This window comes from Musca vetustissima, unplaced genomic scaffold (genome assembly GCF_032173495.1).
Source record: "Musca vetustissima isolate MV318-11 ecotype Yass unplaced genomic scaffold, APGP_CSIRO_Mvet_v1 utg39994, whole genome shotgun sequence".
Classification (NCBI taxonomy): domain Eukaryota; kingdom Metazoa; phylum Arthropoda; class Insecta; order Diptera; family Muscidae; genus Musca; species Musca vetustissima.
Window position 1 is genome coordinate 96,288 of NW_026872710.1, and position 15,048 is coordinate 111,335.

The 15,048-nt window shown below is 34.3% G+C and overlaps 1 protein-coding gene across 1 annotated transcript; it reads right to left on the bottom strand.

Moving 5' to 3' along the window:
- Positions 1-3,920: 3,920 nt before the first annotated feature.
- Positions 3,921-12,627, bottom strand: LOC133337796 (sorting nexin-6). The gene is made up of 7 exons (XM_061546002.1): positions 12,369-12,627; positions 12,167-12,288; positions 9,028-9,472; positions 8,645-8,827; positions 4,565-4,582; positions 4,092-4,201; positions 3,921-4,018 (listed from the first exon to the last, which is right to left on the bottom strand). The coding sequence occupies exons 1-7, from the start codon at positions 12,558-12,560 to the stop codon at positions 3,928-3,930; spliced, it is 1,161 nt and encodes a 386-aa protein (XP_061401986.1). The 5' UTR covers positions 12,561-12,627; the 3' UTR covers positions 3,921-3,927.
- Between the last annotated feature and the right edge of the window lie 2,421 nt (positions 12,628-15,048).

The window sequence follows — 15,048 nt, forward strand, 5'->3', positions numbered from 1 at the left end:
GAAAATTATGTGCAAGGCGTATCATCTATTAGAAGGCATTTAAGAGATAAATCCAATCCATTAGAAATACCATCCGTACTTTGAGTAGATGTTTATGTTTAGCTTTAACGCGTATTTTCGCCTACTAAAAGATGCCGTTGTGTACTTAGTTGAAGCATTAAACCCTGGTTTCCGAAAAGCCCTCTATGATTTCAAAAACTGTAAAATTTGGATTTTTTCAAATTAACAGAGGAGGAAAAGGGGAAGAATAAAATTTTTTATTCGAAAACAAAGTTCCCGGGTGTTGTCGGATGTATAGATGGCATACCCGTACATATCATGGTCCCAAATTTCAGTCCTTATTCAGCCCAGTCGCCAAAATGTGGGAGAAATTCTATTCCCACGGAAAGCATTTCTCTCGAGAGAAAAACCCGCTAATCGTGGAAAATATAGGAGTAAAATTTTTGGAATATGGCATATTTTTAATCAACTTTGGGTCTTTTTCATACTTTGCGTAAATTTAAAGAGTTTGTCTTTTACGAAATAATTAAAAAGAAATAAAGAATTGAGACCAAAAAAGAATAGTATTATACTTAGAGCATATATAGAGGATGTTGCTATTTCCAGAGAGCTAAAATCGTGAATGTTTTACAATGTTGAGGAAAATGTTATAACAGCAGAAACACCAGAAGAAGAAACGTGTGCCCCTACTCCTAACCAAAATTGGACAAGATTTGCATAACTTATACCAGAACACAACCCATTAAAGTAGTTTAGTTTATTTTATTAAAACAAAATTAATTCATATAAAAATTTGTACTTTTTTGAAAAAAGTTAAACAAATTGAATTCATATCACACATGAGTTGCCATCTGGACATTTTAAAATGATTGCACAATTTAAAAGTGAAGGTAAGCTTTTGCAGAATATTGTAAAAATACAAGAAGTGTCAGATTTCAAAATAAAGCTTTGAAATTGAAAATGTAGACTAAAGAGAACCTATTCATTTCGCTTATGCTTTACAAAGCTTAATGTAATTATCCCAAGTCTTCAAAAATATTTTTTAAAACAAAATCCACGCCCATTGATAGTCCTCAAAAATATTTTTTAAAACAAAAGCCACGCCTATTGAAAGTCCTCAAACATATTTTTTAAAAAATCCACGACTATTGATAGTCCTCAAAAATATTCGCCGAACCGCATTCGCCAGAAGGTAAATACAATATCGTTCATTCAAAGGCCCGTAATATAATTGAGCGAACTATTTGGGTTCTAAGTCGTGTGTTCAGATGCCTTTCTGCAGAACGTGGCCTGCACTATACGCCTCATAAGTGCATATCTATTGTGAATGCGTGTTGCGCATTGTACAATATTGGCAGGCATTATATTGCTCATTGGGAAGAAGTTCCTACAAGTACCAATCATAAATGAAAGTGGTAGTTATATTGCTTTAGATATACGAAGAACAATTACGCAGAGCTTAAATGAATAAAATTTTAAAAATATAATATTTCATTTCAGTTAATCAAATATGTAATACAAAGAATAATATTCAAATAAAAATTACATATTTCCCTTATGTAGACATTGCAGTTGTTCTTTTAATAATTTTGGTTTTATTTTTTAATTTCCAAATTTGCCGTTTGCTCTATTAGTATATCGACCTTTTTATCTTCCGTCCGTACTCTTTTTCGTAAAATCTGGCATTCGTTGTCCATCTTAACTTGTTTCACTACATTTTCCTGTTCCTTGTTAGTGTTTGGCTCGATTTCAAGCAGTTCCTCCACATCCAATGTATCTGATATAACCCCAAAAAGGGCACCTTCTGGATTTAATGTAAAATCCATTTGTAGCAGGTCCGCTTCCGCTTGCTCCAATGCTGATAACGACACTTTTTGCGATGGTCCACCAACGGTGATGTTATGGTTTCTTTTATTTTGCGCCATCTTCTTTTTCAACTTTGCCTCAAAATGAATCCACACTCTCTGACATTCATTAAGGTCACACATCATCGGTAGAAGCTTTGGTTTCACCACCGCACGCCGCGTGCTACAATTGGCTGAGCTTCCATCCGCGCAATTAAGACCTCAAATTGTTCTTTCGTAGTAATTTAACCATTATTGGAAGCCTACAAATTACAGTTTTTATTGCTAAACACTAAACAGCAACCATAAATAAATGGTTGCCGAAAAATTATATTTGAAGCAACTGAAGTTGACAACAGTTACCATCCATAATTTAAATTTGGCAACTGGTAACGCCACTAAACTATGGTTACCATCCGTAATCGACCCATAAATTTATTTTGGCTTATAAAAATATTCTTATGTTTTTCTTTTGAAATTATCTTGTCTAGAATTCTCTTACAAATATTTAATTTTGAGCTAACATACTCCCAAAGAGATTTGTTTTAGTTCCATTCATTCGATTTTAAGAATACAGAATCTGCAAGTTTTAAATCACGGATTTCATTTCGGTCAAATATTGGAATAAAATCAGTCGGATTTTTATTGCTTGATAATATACTAAAGCATTTACGCTTATCACATTGTTTTGCATTTCCACACAATTTTATGTTAAACGCTTTATTAGTATGTGCAACTACTGAACCACTTATTCCGCTAATGTCGAAATTAGACTCACTTGTTTCAACACCAATTTGGTTTATCATTTTGCTGGTTATAAATGATCTTTTAGATCCTGTATCTAATAAATCTCTCGCTGTGAAAGTTTTTTTCATTGCACTTGATTTTTACAAGCACTGTTTGCGAAACATCATCTTCACTCATTGCCAAATTAGATTTTAACCTTGATCTTTGTACTGAAGAACTGGATGTACTTGACATGTCATCTGTCGTGACATGCGATATTGTTTGTATATTTGCTCCCGAAGGAGGACCTTGCAAACAAAGTCATGCAGAGTCCGTACTTGTAGGTAAAGGATATGGATTTTCAATATGGAGTTTAGTGTGATGTTTCGCTTACAGTATAAACATCTAAGCGTACTGAAACATTCTCTTGTGTTATGTCCATTCGTCAAACAATTATTGCACAAGATATTTCCCGAGCAATTTCATTTCTCTGATTCACTGCCATATTGTTAAATCTCGGACAATTGTTATTCATGATTGGGCTAGATATGTTTTTTCTCTGTTTTACCAACCGAAACGAATATTCTTCGGAAGAAAACAACGTTCTAAATGGGTAATTTTTATTTGACCTTACTTATTTTCTACCTTTAAAAACTCCAAGTCCGGTGTCAGGATTACTTTCCATTATGGATACTAAAAAGTTGCATTTGGGTTTTATTTTTAGAAAATACAAAGGATCATTTATATATTTGTTATTCAATTTCCTATGTTTTAAAAAATACTTACATTTTTAAAACTCCCTTCATTTTTATTGGTGAATTTTTTGTATGGGAAAAATACAAATTAAATTTTGTTTACATTTAATATGACTTATTTCGAATATTTACTTCCGGAATAAAAACAGCACTTTCCTTCTAAATTTCACAAATATAAATATGACTTTATTATTAAGATATTTACTTTTAGCAAATAATATATTTTATACATTCCAAGATTTTATTTCTTTTGTTTGTGTTCCAAGTATATATAATATTTATAAGTAAAAATATGTAATAAAAAATACAATTTGTAAATAAGATTTTTGTTTGTTATGTTTCTTTTGTTTCATATTGCAAAAATAGAGACGACAAGAGCAGAAGAATGTTCAACATTCTGTTATGGAATGATAATAGAAGAAATACATAATACATACATATATATGAGATAACAAAGAAGAAAATAATAATAAAGAGATTATGATATGGAATAATATAATAGAAAGAAAAATAAAACAAATACTATATAATAATATGCATAGTAATAATAATTGTAATAAAAAATAGTTCAATAGAAGAATTAATCAAAGCAATGATAAGTATTAAATTTCTTTTAAAGCTAATAAAGATTGACGTAAATATTCATATTGATTTTTGGCATGTTTTATTTCCAATTCAGCTAATTCAATAAGGCTGAAAATAAAAATTAAAAAGTATATATATATATATTAATTATATTACATATTAAAAAATAAGAAATAATTACCTCTTCTTGAATGCCTGTACACGGCGATTGCGAAAACTGACCAATTCTTCTTTACCACAGGCCGACATTGTTTCGAATTTTTCACAAGCTTCAGCTTGGGCTGCCTCGGCCTAAATTGGAAAACATGAGAGAAGAAGGAAAAAATAAATATTTCAAATGTAAATTCACATTTTCTTACAATAAATAAAAAATAATATACACACAACATTCCTCTATGTATACAAAACGTGCATTTTCAAATTTTTTGTATTAGTAAGTAAATGAAAATTAAATGTGTGTAATTAGAGTGAAGTGTTTTTAGTATTGCTTTCTTGTTGTTTTTTGTTTTTAAATGAATTAAAAATGTGGTTATAATTTTGTTTAAGATTGTTATGAAATCATCATTACAGTTAATTATGTTTTTTTGCTATTGTTATTAACGTTATAATTTATATATTTGTATGTATATATAAAATAAAACAAGTACCATATACCTCTTGAACTTCCAAAGGCTGCAGTTATATATTTTTTGTTATTGGTAGAAGAAAGCAAGTATTTGTTTTTTAAGGTTCACAAAAAAACAAAGCAATAAAAGTGAAACATAAAAAAGGGTGTACATTATTGGACAGAGAGTTTAAACAATTAACAGCTATTGAAATAAAAATTATATTTGGAAAAACAATTTTCCTTTTTTTTTATTGGTATAATGTGCTGTTTGAAGCCAAGTTATTTGAACAGTGGAATATAGTGCTAAAAAGCTGGCCAACAAATTCTCAAAATATAAAAAAAACACTGCCAAGATTTCACTCATATTGTCTGCTGAAATTGCCATGGGTTTAGAGATTGTCCTTCGTTTAAAGAGGATTATATTGTTTTAAATGTGGAAGGCAAAATACCATCACAACAAATGTGCAATGCGGGAAACGTGAGGAAGAATGTGGTTGCAGCGGGGAACCATCGTTCCTCCGACCAACCCGCCGTGATGAACCCTCAACCGAATTAGTCAAGATCAACCAATACCAATAATTATTCTCCGATCCGTCATTATCTTCCACTTGAGGCCAGACAGCACCATTATGAAACGAGATGATCTGAAAATTTTCAAGAACCACAACCTTCCCATATAATTCCGAAGCAACAGATGTAGAATCAACTAAACAGAAGAAGTGTAAAATGAGGATACGGCAGAAAGAAAATAACGGAATTAAAGAAAATAATTTCTGAAGCCGATCATCCGATGCAAATTATAAAAAGATCCTAGGCCATAGGCCATCATCAAAATTGAAGGCAAAGAGATAAAAGGTCTCGTAGATCTTGGAGCCACAGTATCAATTCTAGGTAAGCACGGCAGAGAAATAGTTGAGGAATTAAACCTTGCGTCATGGAAAACACACCGAATAATGGCAAAAGTTAACGCAAAGGTAGAATATCTAGAAAAATTGGCACCAATGAATTTTTATTTATGTCAGGATCTCGAACAAAATCTTTACTTAGGAACTGATTTTTGGAAATTATTCAATATTGCCCCTGAATTATTACCCATCGAAGAAATCAACTTGGACATGCAAAAGCAAATTCATGGGAACTCTAGCAATAAAATATAAATATGCACCAACTGTCGTCTGAACAACAAAAAATAAGTCTTGATTTAGATTAGGCGAGTTTACTTGCGGCAAGTCTTTGTTTGTAGGAGAGAGGGGCAAGGGGTATAGAAATGAGAAAAATTGCTCGTACCGACAATTTTCTGGCAATTCGTTTTGTGTATTTCGTATTTGTTGACATTTTATATATATATTTAAATGTGAAAAAACAACAAATAAAAAAATATTTTGGAAACCGAATTGCCTTGTATAGACGCATGGAGCAAGTTCAAAAGAGAACGATAAAAATTGCCGCAAGTAAACTCGCCTAATATAAATCAGGACTAAATTTCCAAAAATCATAAATAAATTTCCAAGAAGGTGCAAATCCTGTCAAGGATGTGTAAAATCATTTTCTACAGACTGTACTTCAAAAAAAAAAAATTGGCACCAATGAATTTTTATTTATGTCAGGATCTCGAACAAAATCTTTACTTAGGAACTGATTTTTGGAAATTATTCAATATTGCCCCTGAATTATTACCCATCGAAGAAATCAACTTGGACATGCAAAAGCAAATTCATGGGAACTCTAGCAATAAAATATAAATATGCACCAACTATCGTCTGAACAACAAAAAATAAGTCTTGATTTAGATTAGGCGAGTTTACTTGCGGCAAGTCTTTGTTTGTAGGAGAGAGGGGCAAGGGGTATAGAAATGAAAAAAATTGCTCGTACCGACAATTTTCTGGCAATTCGTTTTGTGTATTTCGTATTTGTTGACATTTTATATATATATTTAAATGTGAAAAAACAACAAATAAAAAAATATTTTGGAAACCGAATTGCCTTGTATAGACGCGTGGAGCAAGTTCAAAAGAGAACGATAAAAATTGCCGCAAGTAAACTCGCCTAATATAAATCAGGACTAAATTTCCAAAAATCATAAATAAATTTCCAAGAAGGTGCAAATCCTGTCAAGGATGTGTAAAATCATTTTCTACAGACTGTACTTCAAAAAAAAAAAAAAAACCGACTATATAACCTTATTAATTAGCCCATGCCGGCTGTATGTGAAATAAGTTCCCTCTAATAATAAAAATCCTGTCAGGATAATCATTATCCATTATCGCCGGTAAAAAAAATTGGGCGCCGCTAGCTCAGGAGCTAACGTACGCATCAACACCATAGTGTTGAAGTAGGTGGAACGTAACAGTGTTTTTTTTCGAGCTTCAACATATGCAAGTGTTTAACAATTATTCATGTGTCAAACCATTTTATTTTTTTTTTTGAAGTACAATCTGTACTTCAAAAAAAAAAAAAAAAAATACCGACTGCATAACCTTATTAATTAGCACATGCCGGCTGTAATTGAAATAAGTCCCTCTAATGCAATTTTTCTATAAAAATAAAACTAATTAATTTCCCTTACTTTGTGCAGAATTATCCATTTTAATTTCTGTATTTTTATTTCCAATGAACTTTTTTTTAGATATGCATTCTAACGTAATCCTAACCTCAATGTGAACAGCTGATCAATACATGCATTTTGATATCAATGCGTCATATGTGGTGAATTTTATTACGTGGGAACGAATGGAAATGAAACTTGATAGAATGGTTGGTAACACCATATAACGCTTACTTCCGTTAAAGGCAACACTATAACAAATGTATAGGTTTCTATAGTTCGAAAAATGCAAACCAAATAAAACTATGTTAAACAACGTTCATATCATAACGAATAACGTAAATGGGATTATAGAAAAAATTGGAATCGTGTTTAACCGTTTACGCTTATATTAGACAAAATAAATCGTTATGATTTATAAATCATTGATATAATTTCTTGTTTACACTACAGAGAATGAGCGTTGCGTGGAACAATGATGCAATAATAAGGTGATGTATCGAAACAAAAACCTTTGGTTTTGTCTCGACCATCTGTCAAATTGTTCATTATACAATATTGCACATCGAATTCAAGTAGAGCTCTTTCGTCGAAGAACGCCTCAAAGTTCCGATAAAGATGACATATGGGTGGTTTGATTGAACCATCAATTGCTAGATCTGTAGAATGAGATCCTCGTCTAGCTAATTCGTCTGCTCTTTCATTACTCATGGTGTCACGGTGTCCTGGTACCCAACACAGCCGATAGCTTTAAGTAACTTCTTCCAAAACTGCTCTACACTTGAGGACGGCCTAAGATTTGATGTAACAGGATTTGATGGCTTTAAGAGCTACTTGACTATCCACAAAAATAGTCACCGGTTCAACGATCTATGCATCCAGACTTTTTATCAATTCCGCTGCCTTACAAATCGAGAAGATTTCAGCTTGGAAAACACTACAGCTTGTAGGTAAGGAGCGTGGAGCTACTTTGCTGTCTCATAATAAGAGAGGGATTAAATTCGAAGATCTATTAAGTGAAAGTCGGCTGTGTTTTCTCAAGTCTAATGTTGCCAATGTTTACTTTTTCATAATGGACGTTTATTTACAATAATGGATTTTGACATCAAACTTGAGAAACAGCTGGTATCCCTTATGATCTTTGACATCAAACTTGAGAAGCAACTGGTATCCAGCTGATCTCCCTAATAATCTTATTAATAGGCTTAGGTAGGCTCTTGTACATTCAGTGTTTTGTATTTAACCTTCAAAAACATCTGTCAAATTTTTTGTCTAGTAATATTTATAATGGTTGGCAACATTGCACGTCAGATGCAAGTGGAAATCATGCACTTTGACAGCTAATCGAATAGTCAGCTGCGCTAAATGGAGTACCTATTTATTGTACCATGAATCCTAATTTAGGGACTACTGAAAAATCTGAAAATCTAGTCTGGATTTTCATATACATATAACAAATACACAATTTGTTAGCCAGCACAATTTTTTTATAAAAAATATTAGCGTATTAGGAAAAATTTTTGCCAGGATGTGATTTGTTTTATCTTCAAAAAATAAAAAGTAGAAATTTCACAAAACTCACCGCATGAATATCCTTATTTTTAGCACGAACTTTTTCCAAATTACGATTTGTCGCTTCATAAGCGGCTAGGCAACGTAAACGGCGAATTAGTAAAGCTTTGGCCGCCTCACTGTCACGTTGATAATAACGTAATGTATCACCCAGTTTTAGATCTTGATCACTGGCCACACGTACTTCGAGGTTCTGTGGAAATTCAAAAAAGGGAAAGGAAAACATGACCATTTAAATATAAGAACTACAATTGTTGTATTGAAATTAACACCTCAGAATGAAATGCTGACTTCGAGAATATATCTCTATCAGACCCTGCTTAATCAATTATTAAATCTTACAATTTTTAATAGAACATAGTATAAATATCTAGAATTAGAGAATTTGCTTACCTTAATTTTCTCAAATATATCAGCCGTTTTGGCACAAAACGCCTCCATAGAACCCTTTTCGGCGGTCGACAAATGCCGCAATGCATTCGATATCTTTTGATGACATTCGCCAACATCTTTATGTCTTTGTGTCATTTTTTCCGTACGCAATGATGCCTCCCGCAAATGACTATGATATTCCGTAAGAAATTGTAATTCATTTTCAAAGAAATCATTTACATCACGCACGGTCACCCCCAATATAATTTCATCTGTTGTCTTGCCCAATGATTTGACAAGACCCCCGAATATTGCTGACTTCTTGCGCGGTTTAGCACACAAATCTTGATCATATTCCAAGAAGACTTTTAAATGTTGATCATTACGAAAAACGGGATGATTAGCCAAACGTCGTAGGAATACTTCATGCATTGCAACGGTTTTTTTGAATGTTGCCAAATATTCACTGAAAAATAAAACGAGAAAAATATGAGAATGGGTTTGGGGAGGTTTGTTTTTCATATTCTTATTGGAAGAGCCAGAAAATAATATTAGAAAATTCCAGTTGCATATGATTCGAAACGAAGTGAGTCTCATGCGGCTAACGGTCATGAATTCATATCAGAAAACTTCAGTTGCGGATAATGACTCACCTCAGCCATTGTGAATATACCCCAAAGACGCTACAACAACAACAAAAGGACTTATCAAAATATAAAGGGTCACAACTGGAATCTCAAGCACTTTGTTTGAGTCTGACCTAATCTTAAAAAAAATAGTCACATGAAATATTTATACCAAACAGACATGTTTTTTGGGAAACTGCTGTTGCACAAATGGCTTTCGGTTAACAGCGTTTTTTTATAGAAGACAACAATACCATGACAAAGGTGGAGGATAGAACAATGATTGTGACAGTATATTTGTTCCATAAGCCGATCTTTTAAAAAGATTTCCAGACGCTTTGGTCTTGTGAGCAGCTCTTCCAATTTGAAAGACCATAAACTTTAAGCCTCTGGTCCTCAGCATTAAGCGCCCTAAGGCTGCATGAAAAAACCTCTGGCAAGTTGTACCCTTGGCCATGGTCGTATCTTGAACGAGCCAGGTATGATATTGGACCAACGCATAAAACTAAGCGACTATATTCCTAGTAGAGATGACTGGAACCGATGTAATCCTCCTCTGGACGGCCTGGCCTTCTATACACACGGATCCAAGATGGAAGAAGGTACAGGGGCAAGCGTCTACTGTGAAAGGCTAGGCCTTTAGTTAACCTACAAACTGCATTGCAACTGTAGTGTTTTCCAAGCTGTAATCTTCGCGATTTGGAAGACAGCGGAATTGGTAAAACGTCTGGATACAGAGGTCGTTGAACCGGTGACTATCTTCGAGGATATGCTGCTCTTAAAGCCATCAACTCTTGTTATATCAAATCTGAGGTCGTCCTCAAGTGTAGAACAGCTGTGGAAGAACTTACTTACAGCTATGTTGGGTACCAGGACACCGTGACATCTTGGGTAATGAAAGAGCAGACGAATTAGCAAGACGAGGATCTCAATCCACAGATCTAGCAATTGACGACTCAATCAACCACTCATATGTCATCTTTACCGGAACTTTGAGACGTTCTTCGACGAAAGAGCCTATGAACTTTGGCACAATGAACCAAGGTGCAACGTGTCAAGATCCACTGTTGAACCTGAGCAAAGCTGAAATAAGAGTAATGACAGGAATCATTACTGTTCATCTTTACCGGAACTTTGAGACGTTCTTCGACGAAAGAGCCTATGAACTTTGGCACAATGAACCAAGGTGCAACGTGTCAAGATCCACTGTTGAACCTGAGCAAAGCTGAAATAAGAGTAATGACAGGAATCATTACTGTTCATTGCAATATCAGGGCCTTTACCAATAAATGGAACCACAATGCTACTGATTACTTTAGCCTCTGCGTTGACGAGGAGGAGACGGAGACAATTGAGCATCTTCTGTGTTACTGTCCAGCCCTGGCTTACAGGCGCCACAGACTAGAGGGTGCTCATTTTCCACCGAGTCATAGCTTCTTCTCAACAAGTGAACCTGCTTTAATCTCAAACCACCCATATGTCATCTTTACCGGAACTTTGAGACGTTCTTCGACGAAAGAGCCTATGAACTTTGGCACAATGAACCAAGGTTCAACGTGTCAAGAGCCACTGTTGAACCTGAGCAAAGCTGAAATAAGAGTAATGACAGGAATCATTACTGTTCATTGCAATATCAGGGCCTTTACCAATAAATGGAATCATAATGCTACTGATTACTATAGCCTCTGCGTTGACGAGGTGGAGACGGAGACAATTGAGCATCTTCTATGTCACTGTCCAGCCCTGGCTTACAGGCTCCACAGACTAGAGGGTGCTCCTTTTCACCGAGTCATAGCATCTTCTCAACAATTGAACCTGCTCTAATCAACAGCATAATTAGAAACCTAAAGTGGTTGGGAAAGTGCAACCTTGACCCTGATCTCTATAGCCATCATCTCTCTTTATTTCCCCAATCTTCTCTCCCCTATAGATCTCTGCTTATCTCTTTTCTTCTCGTGGCTGTGACTGCACAAATGACTGCACATCCCCAAACCTAACCAAACCTACCATCTAATTCGTGGCCTTCTCCTTTTTCGTAAACTGTATGTAAATATGCTCGCTCTTTTGTGCTGGAGCATCCTCATCCATTCTCACAACATGACCTAGCCAACGTACTCGCTGCAGTTCTATAGTCTTACAATGCTCATAGATCTTTCGGAGAATTTTTCTGTCAAACACTCCAGGAACTGCCTCATCTTATTGCGCAAATAACCATGCTTCAGATCCATATAACAGCACGGGTAGTATCAGCGTCTTGTAGAGTGGGAGTTTGCTCTGGAGAAAGGTGCCTTGTTTCTGATTAAATATTTGCTTAATGAAATTCATAGGTCTCTGCGGGACGTTGGTTTCCCACATCTCAGAAATTATGGAATTCCGTTAAATCGTTTTAATGCGTAATCAAAGGACTATATGTTGAATATTTCAAAATTATCCGCCAGCGGACCCTAAACTTGAATTGTTCCCTGTTTTGTGTCATTTATGTCTATAATTGTATCGCTCCTGTTTTAAAGGCCTCTCTCATTTGTGATACTTACGCTTCCAATTCAGTTTTCATTTTTCTAAACTCTTCCTTGGTCATATTGCCTTCGCCTTCTCCCAACCGTTGTAGTTTTTCACGGGATGCATCAAAGTCAGGGCGGGGAGGACATGGTGGTATCTAAAACAACCAACCAACAACAAAATAATATTCAAAACTAAATTATCCAAAACTATTCCAATGTCAATACTACTACTTACAATATAACCCGCATATTCTTCATTCTCCTCGAAACGATCATGCAACCATACAAATTCTTCATGTTGCCGAACAACATTATTATCGGGCTTTGAAAAGCCCGGCAATGTGGTTCGTGTGTGAACCGTAAATTTAACTTTATCCTTTTCACTCAATGCGTCCGAGATTTCTACGTGCAGTGTATCATCAGCCATGGCCGAGGGTGAAATGACCGATGATGATGATTCAGATGTTGTTGCAGCACTACCGCTTCCATTATTTTGTTGTTGTTGTACAGCACCAATCTCTGTGGTGTTGGCAGCGGCAATGCTGCTGCTGATGGATTGTGGTTGTGGTGCCGCTGCTGTTGCTGTTGAGCCTGCATTCAACGGTATGGTGGGCGTTGTTAATTCTTCAACATCATCGTCGTCATTTGTTGTCAGCGGTACCGAGATTGTTGTATCGGTTTCGCTGTTATTAATAATATCTTCTGTTGTGGAATCCTACAAAAACAAAATATACACATATATACAAAAAGCGATGATGATTAAAAAACTGAAGGGAAAACAAAGATAAGAACATTTTTGGTGGTTTTTCTTTTCGGTTGTTATGATTCGTCACTCAACCAATACAAATCATATGTTTGTTGGGTTTCTTCCAATTTTTTTGTTAGATTTGAAAAAATATTTATTTCGAGCGTAATTACCATAATATTACTGTAATATTAATTAAATATTTGCTTTGTATTTCTCGTTTCTAACAAAAACTGTGCCGTACTGGATTAGGGATACGTAAGTCGACTTTCAACTAAATGTATGAACTAGTTCACACAAAGTAATTTGTGAAAGGAACGATTGGAACTAGATCAAACTCGGCAGGTCATCCCGTCCATTATTTGTCGTGTTGCCACATTGTTAAAAATATAAATCGTATGACCGTTAATATATTACGTTAAGGTGCGTATAGATTAAACAAATAACAGCTGACTGTCAACAATATCAGCCTTATTCTGGATATTCGCTAGGGAGATATTTCGCATTTAAAAAAATATTACGCTTTCACATTCTCGCCTTATTCTGAATGAATAGGGAGATGCGGATTCGAATTTTCGAAAATGGTGGTTGAAAAATGTTTCGTTTGCCATATTGTAATTTCAGTTGTAATGTTTTGTTGTCATATTGTAATTTAAAGTTCCGTTCCAGAACCTAAAAAAAATCTACTCATTTTACATGTTTTGCAACTTTTTACTCGAAACCCGTTCCTCAACCCACAAAACTGGTAAAACATTGATTTAAATTTAAAAGATCACAAAACAAAATGGCTTTCTCTTTGTAAACTTTTTACTCCAGAAATTTAGCCGAGTAAAAATGGTAAACAGCAATGCCTACTTCTGATTGGCTGTTATGTTGATTTTGAAGTATTGCCATCTAATTTTGGCATATTTACTAGATTTGTATTCCCGAACTTTTTTAAATTATTTTGTACTCTGAGAGCAATTTTGAAATGTTTCCCTTTTACTAGGTTTACTATTAAAAAAGTACAGGAACAGACCATAAGTTACAATGTGTGCTGTCCCATTATAATTTAATTTTATAATATTTTTCAATATCTTTTTTTATTGATTAAAAAAGTGTACTTTCTATTGTTATTTAAACTTTATAACAATATAAATGCCGAATATTAAGAATCCGTTGTATAACTGCTATGTAATTGAAAGAAAATAGATTAAAGTTTGAAAATATGGCAACATACAATATGGCGTGTGAAACAGCTGTTTATTGTTTTCATCAGGGTGCGCAAAAATTCGCTCGCGAATGATTCAAAATACATTCTTTTCGTTTTTTGCTCATGAATTTATGACGATAAATTCTTTACCGAACCAACATTCGCCAAAGAATGTTCGCACGCACATAAAAAACGAGTGAGAGCACACAACAACGTTCGTTTCGTTTGGTGGTTTCTTTCTGACATTCTCTCACGAATGAAAATAAACATACCCGAATTCTCGCGAATGCTCAAAACGGCTAAAACAATAACAACAAACGTTCGTGAACTCATTGAAATAGGTATAGATCGAAATCGGATGCGCGTTAATGGCATATGGATTTTTCGGAAATTATTCGCGTTTTACGAGTTTTTGTGTACTTCAATGCAACGTGCAGTACATCTTAGCCGTCAAATGAAATTTCGCAAAACATCCATAGATTGGAAGATAACCTTTAGTATTTCATGGAAACCATATGCGCATAAAATGATTTGGAGGATTACGCGATTTAGGCGAAAATTAAAATGTTTATTTCACAATATAGTGATTTTGATATAATTTGAAAATTAATTTTTATCATTTTTAAATTAATTTTTAGGTGGATGCATATCATGAATATAATGAAAATAATGTCGTAATATCGTATATTTTCTTTATTTTTATCAAATTTCGCGAAAATGTGCCACTTTTTCGCGGTTATTATAATATCTGCATATTCATATTTTACGAAGGAAGTCATATATCAACGTTTTTGGTCAATATAATAAACGGCGTAATTTTAAGATTTTTTTCTTATGCCAAAAATTAAAACCTCGATAAAATTTCGCACAAAATGTCATCACATTCTAACTCTTCCTGTAATTCAGAATAATTATTTTTCCCCAAAGTGGATTTTTTCGCTTTCGAACTTCATTCAGAATAAGGCGAAGGCGGGAATG

Coding starts and splice junctions, on each gene's coding strand:
- LOC133337796 (XM_061546002.1), bottom strand. CDS start 12,560: ATGGCTGATGATACACTGCACGTAGAAATCTCGGACGCATTGAGTGAA. Junction 12,289..12,368: donor AAGAATATGCGGGTTATATT/GTAAGTAGTAGT, acceptor TGGTTGTTTTAG/ATACCACCATGTCCTCCCCG. Junction 4,019..4,091: donor GTACAGGCATTCAAGAAGAG/GTAATTATTTCT, acceptor TTTTATTTTCAG/CCTTATTGAATTAGCTGAAT.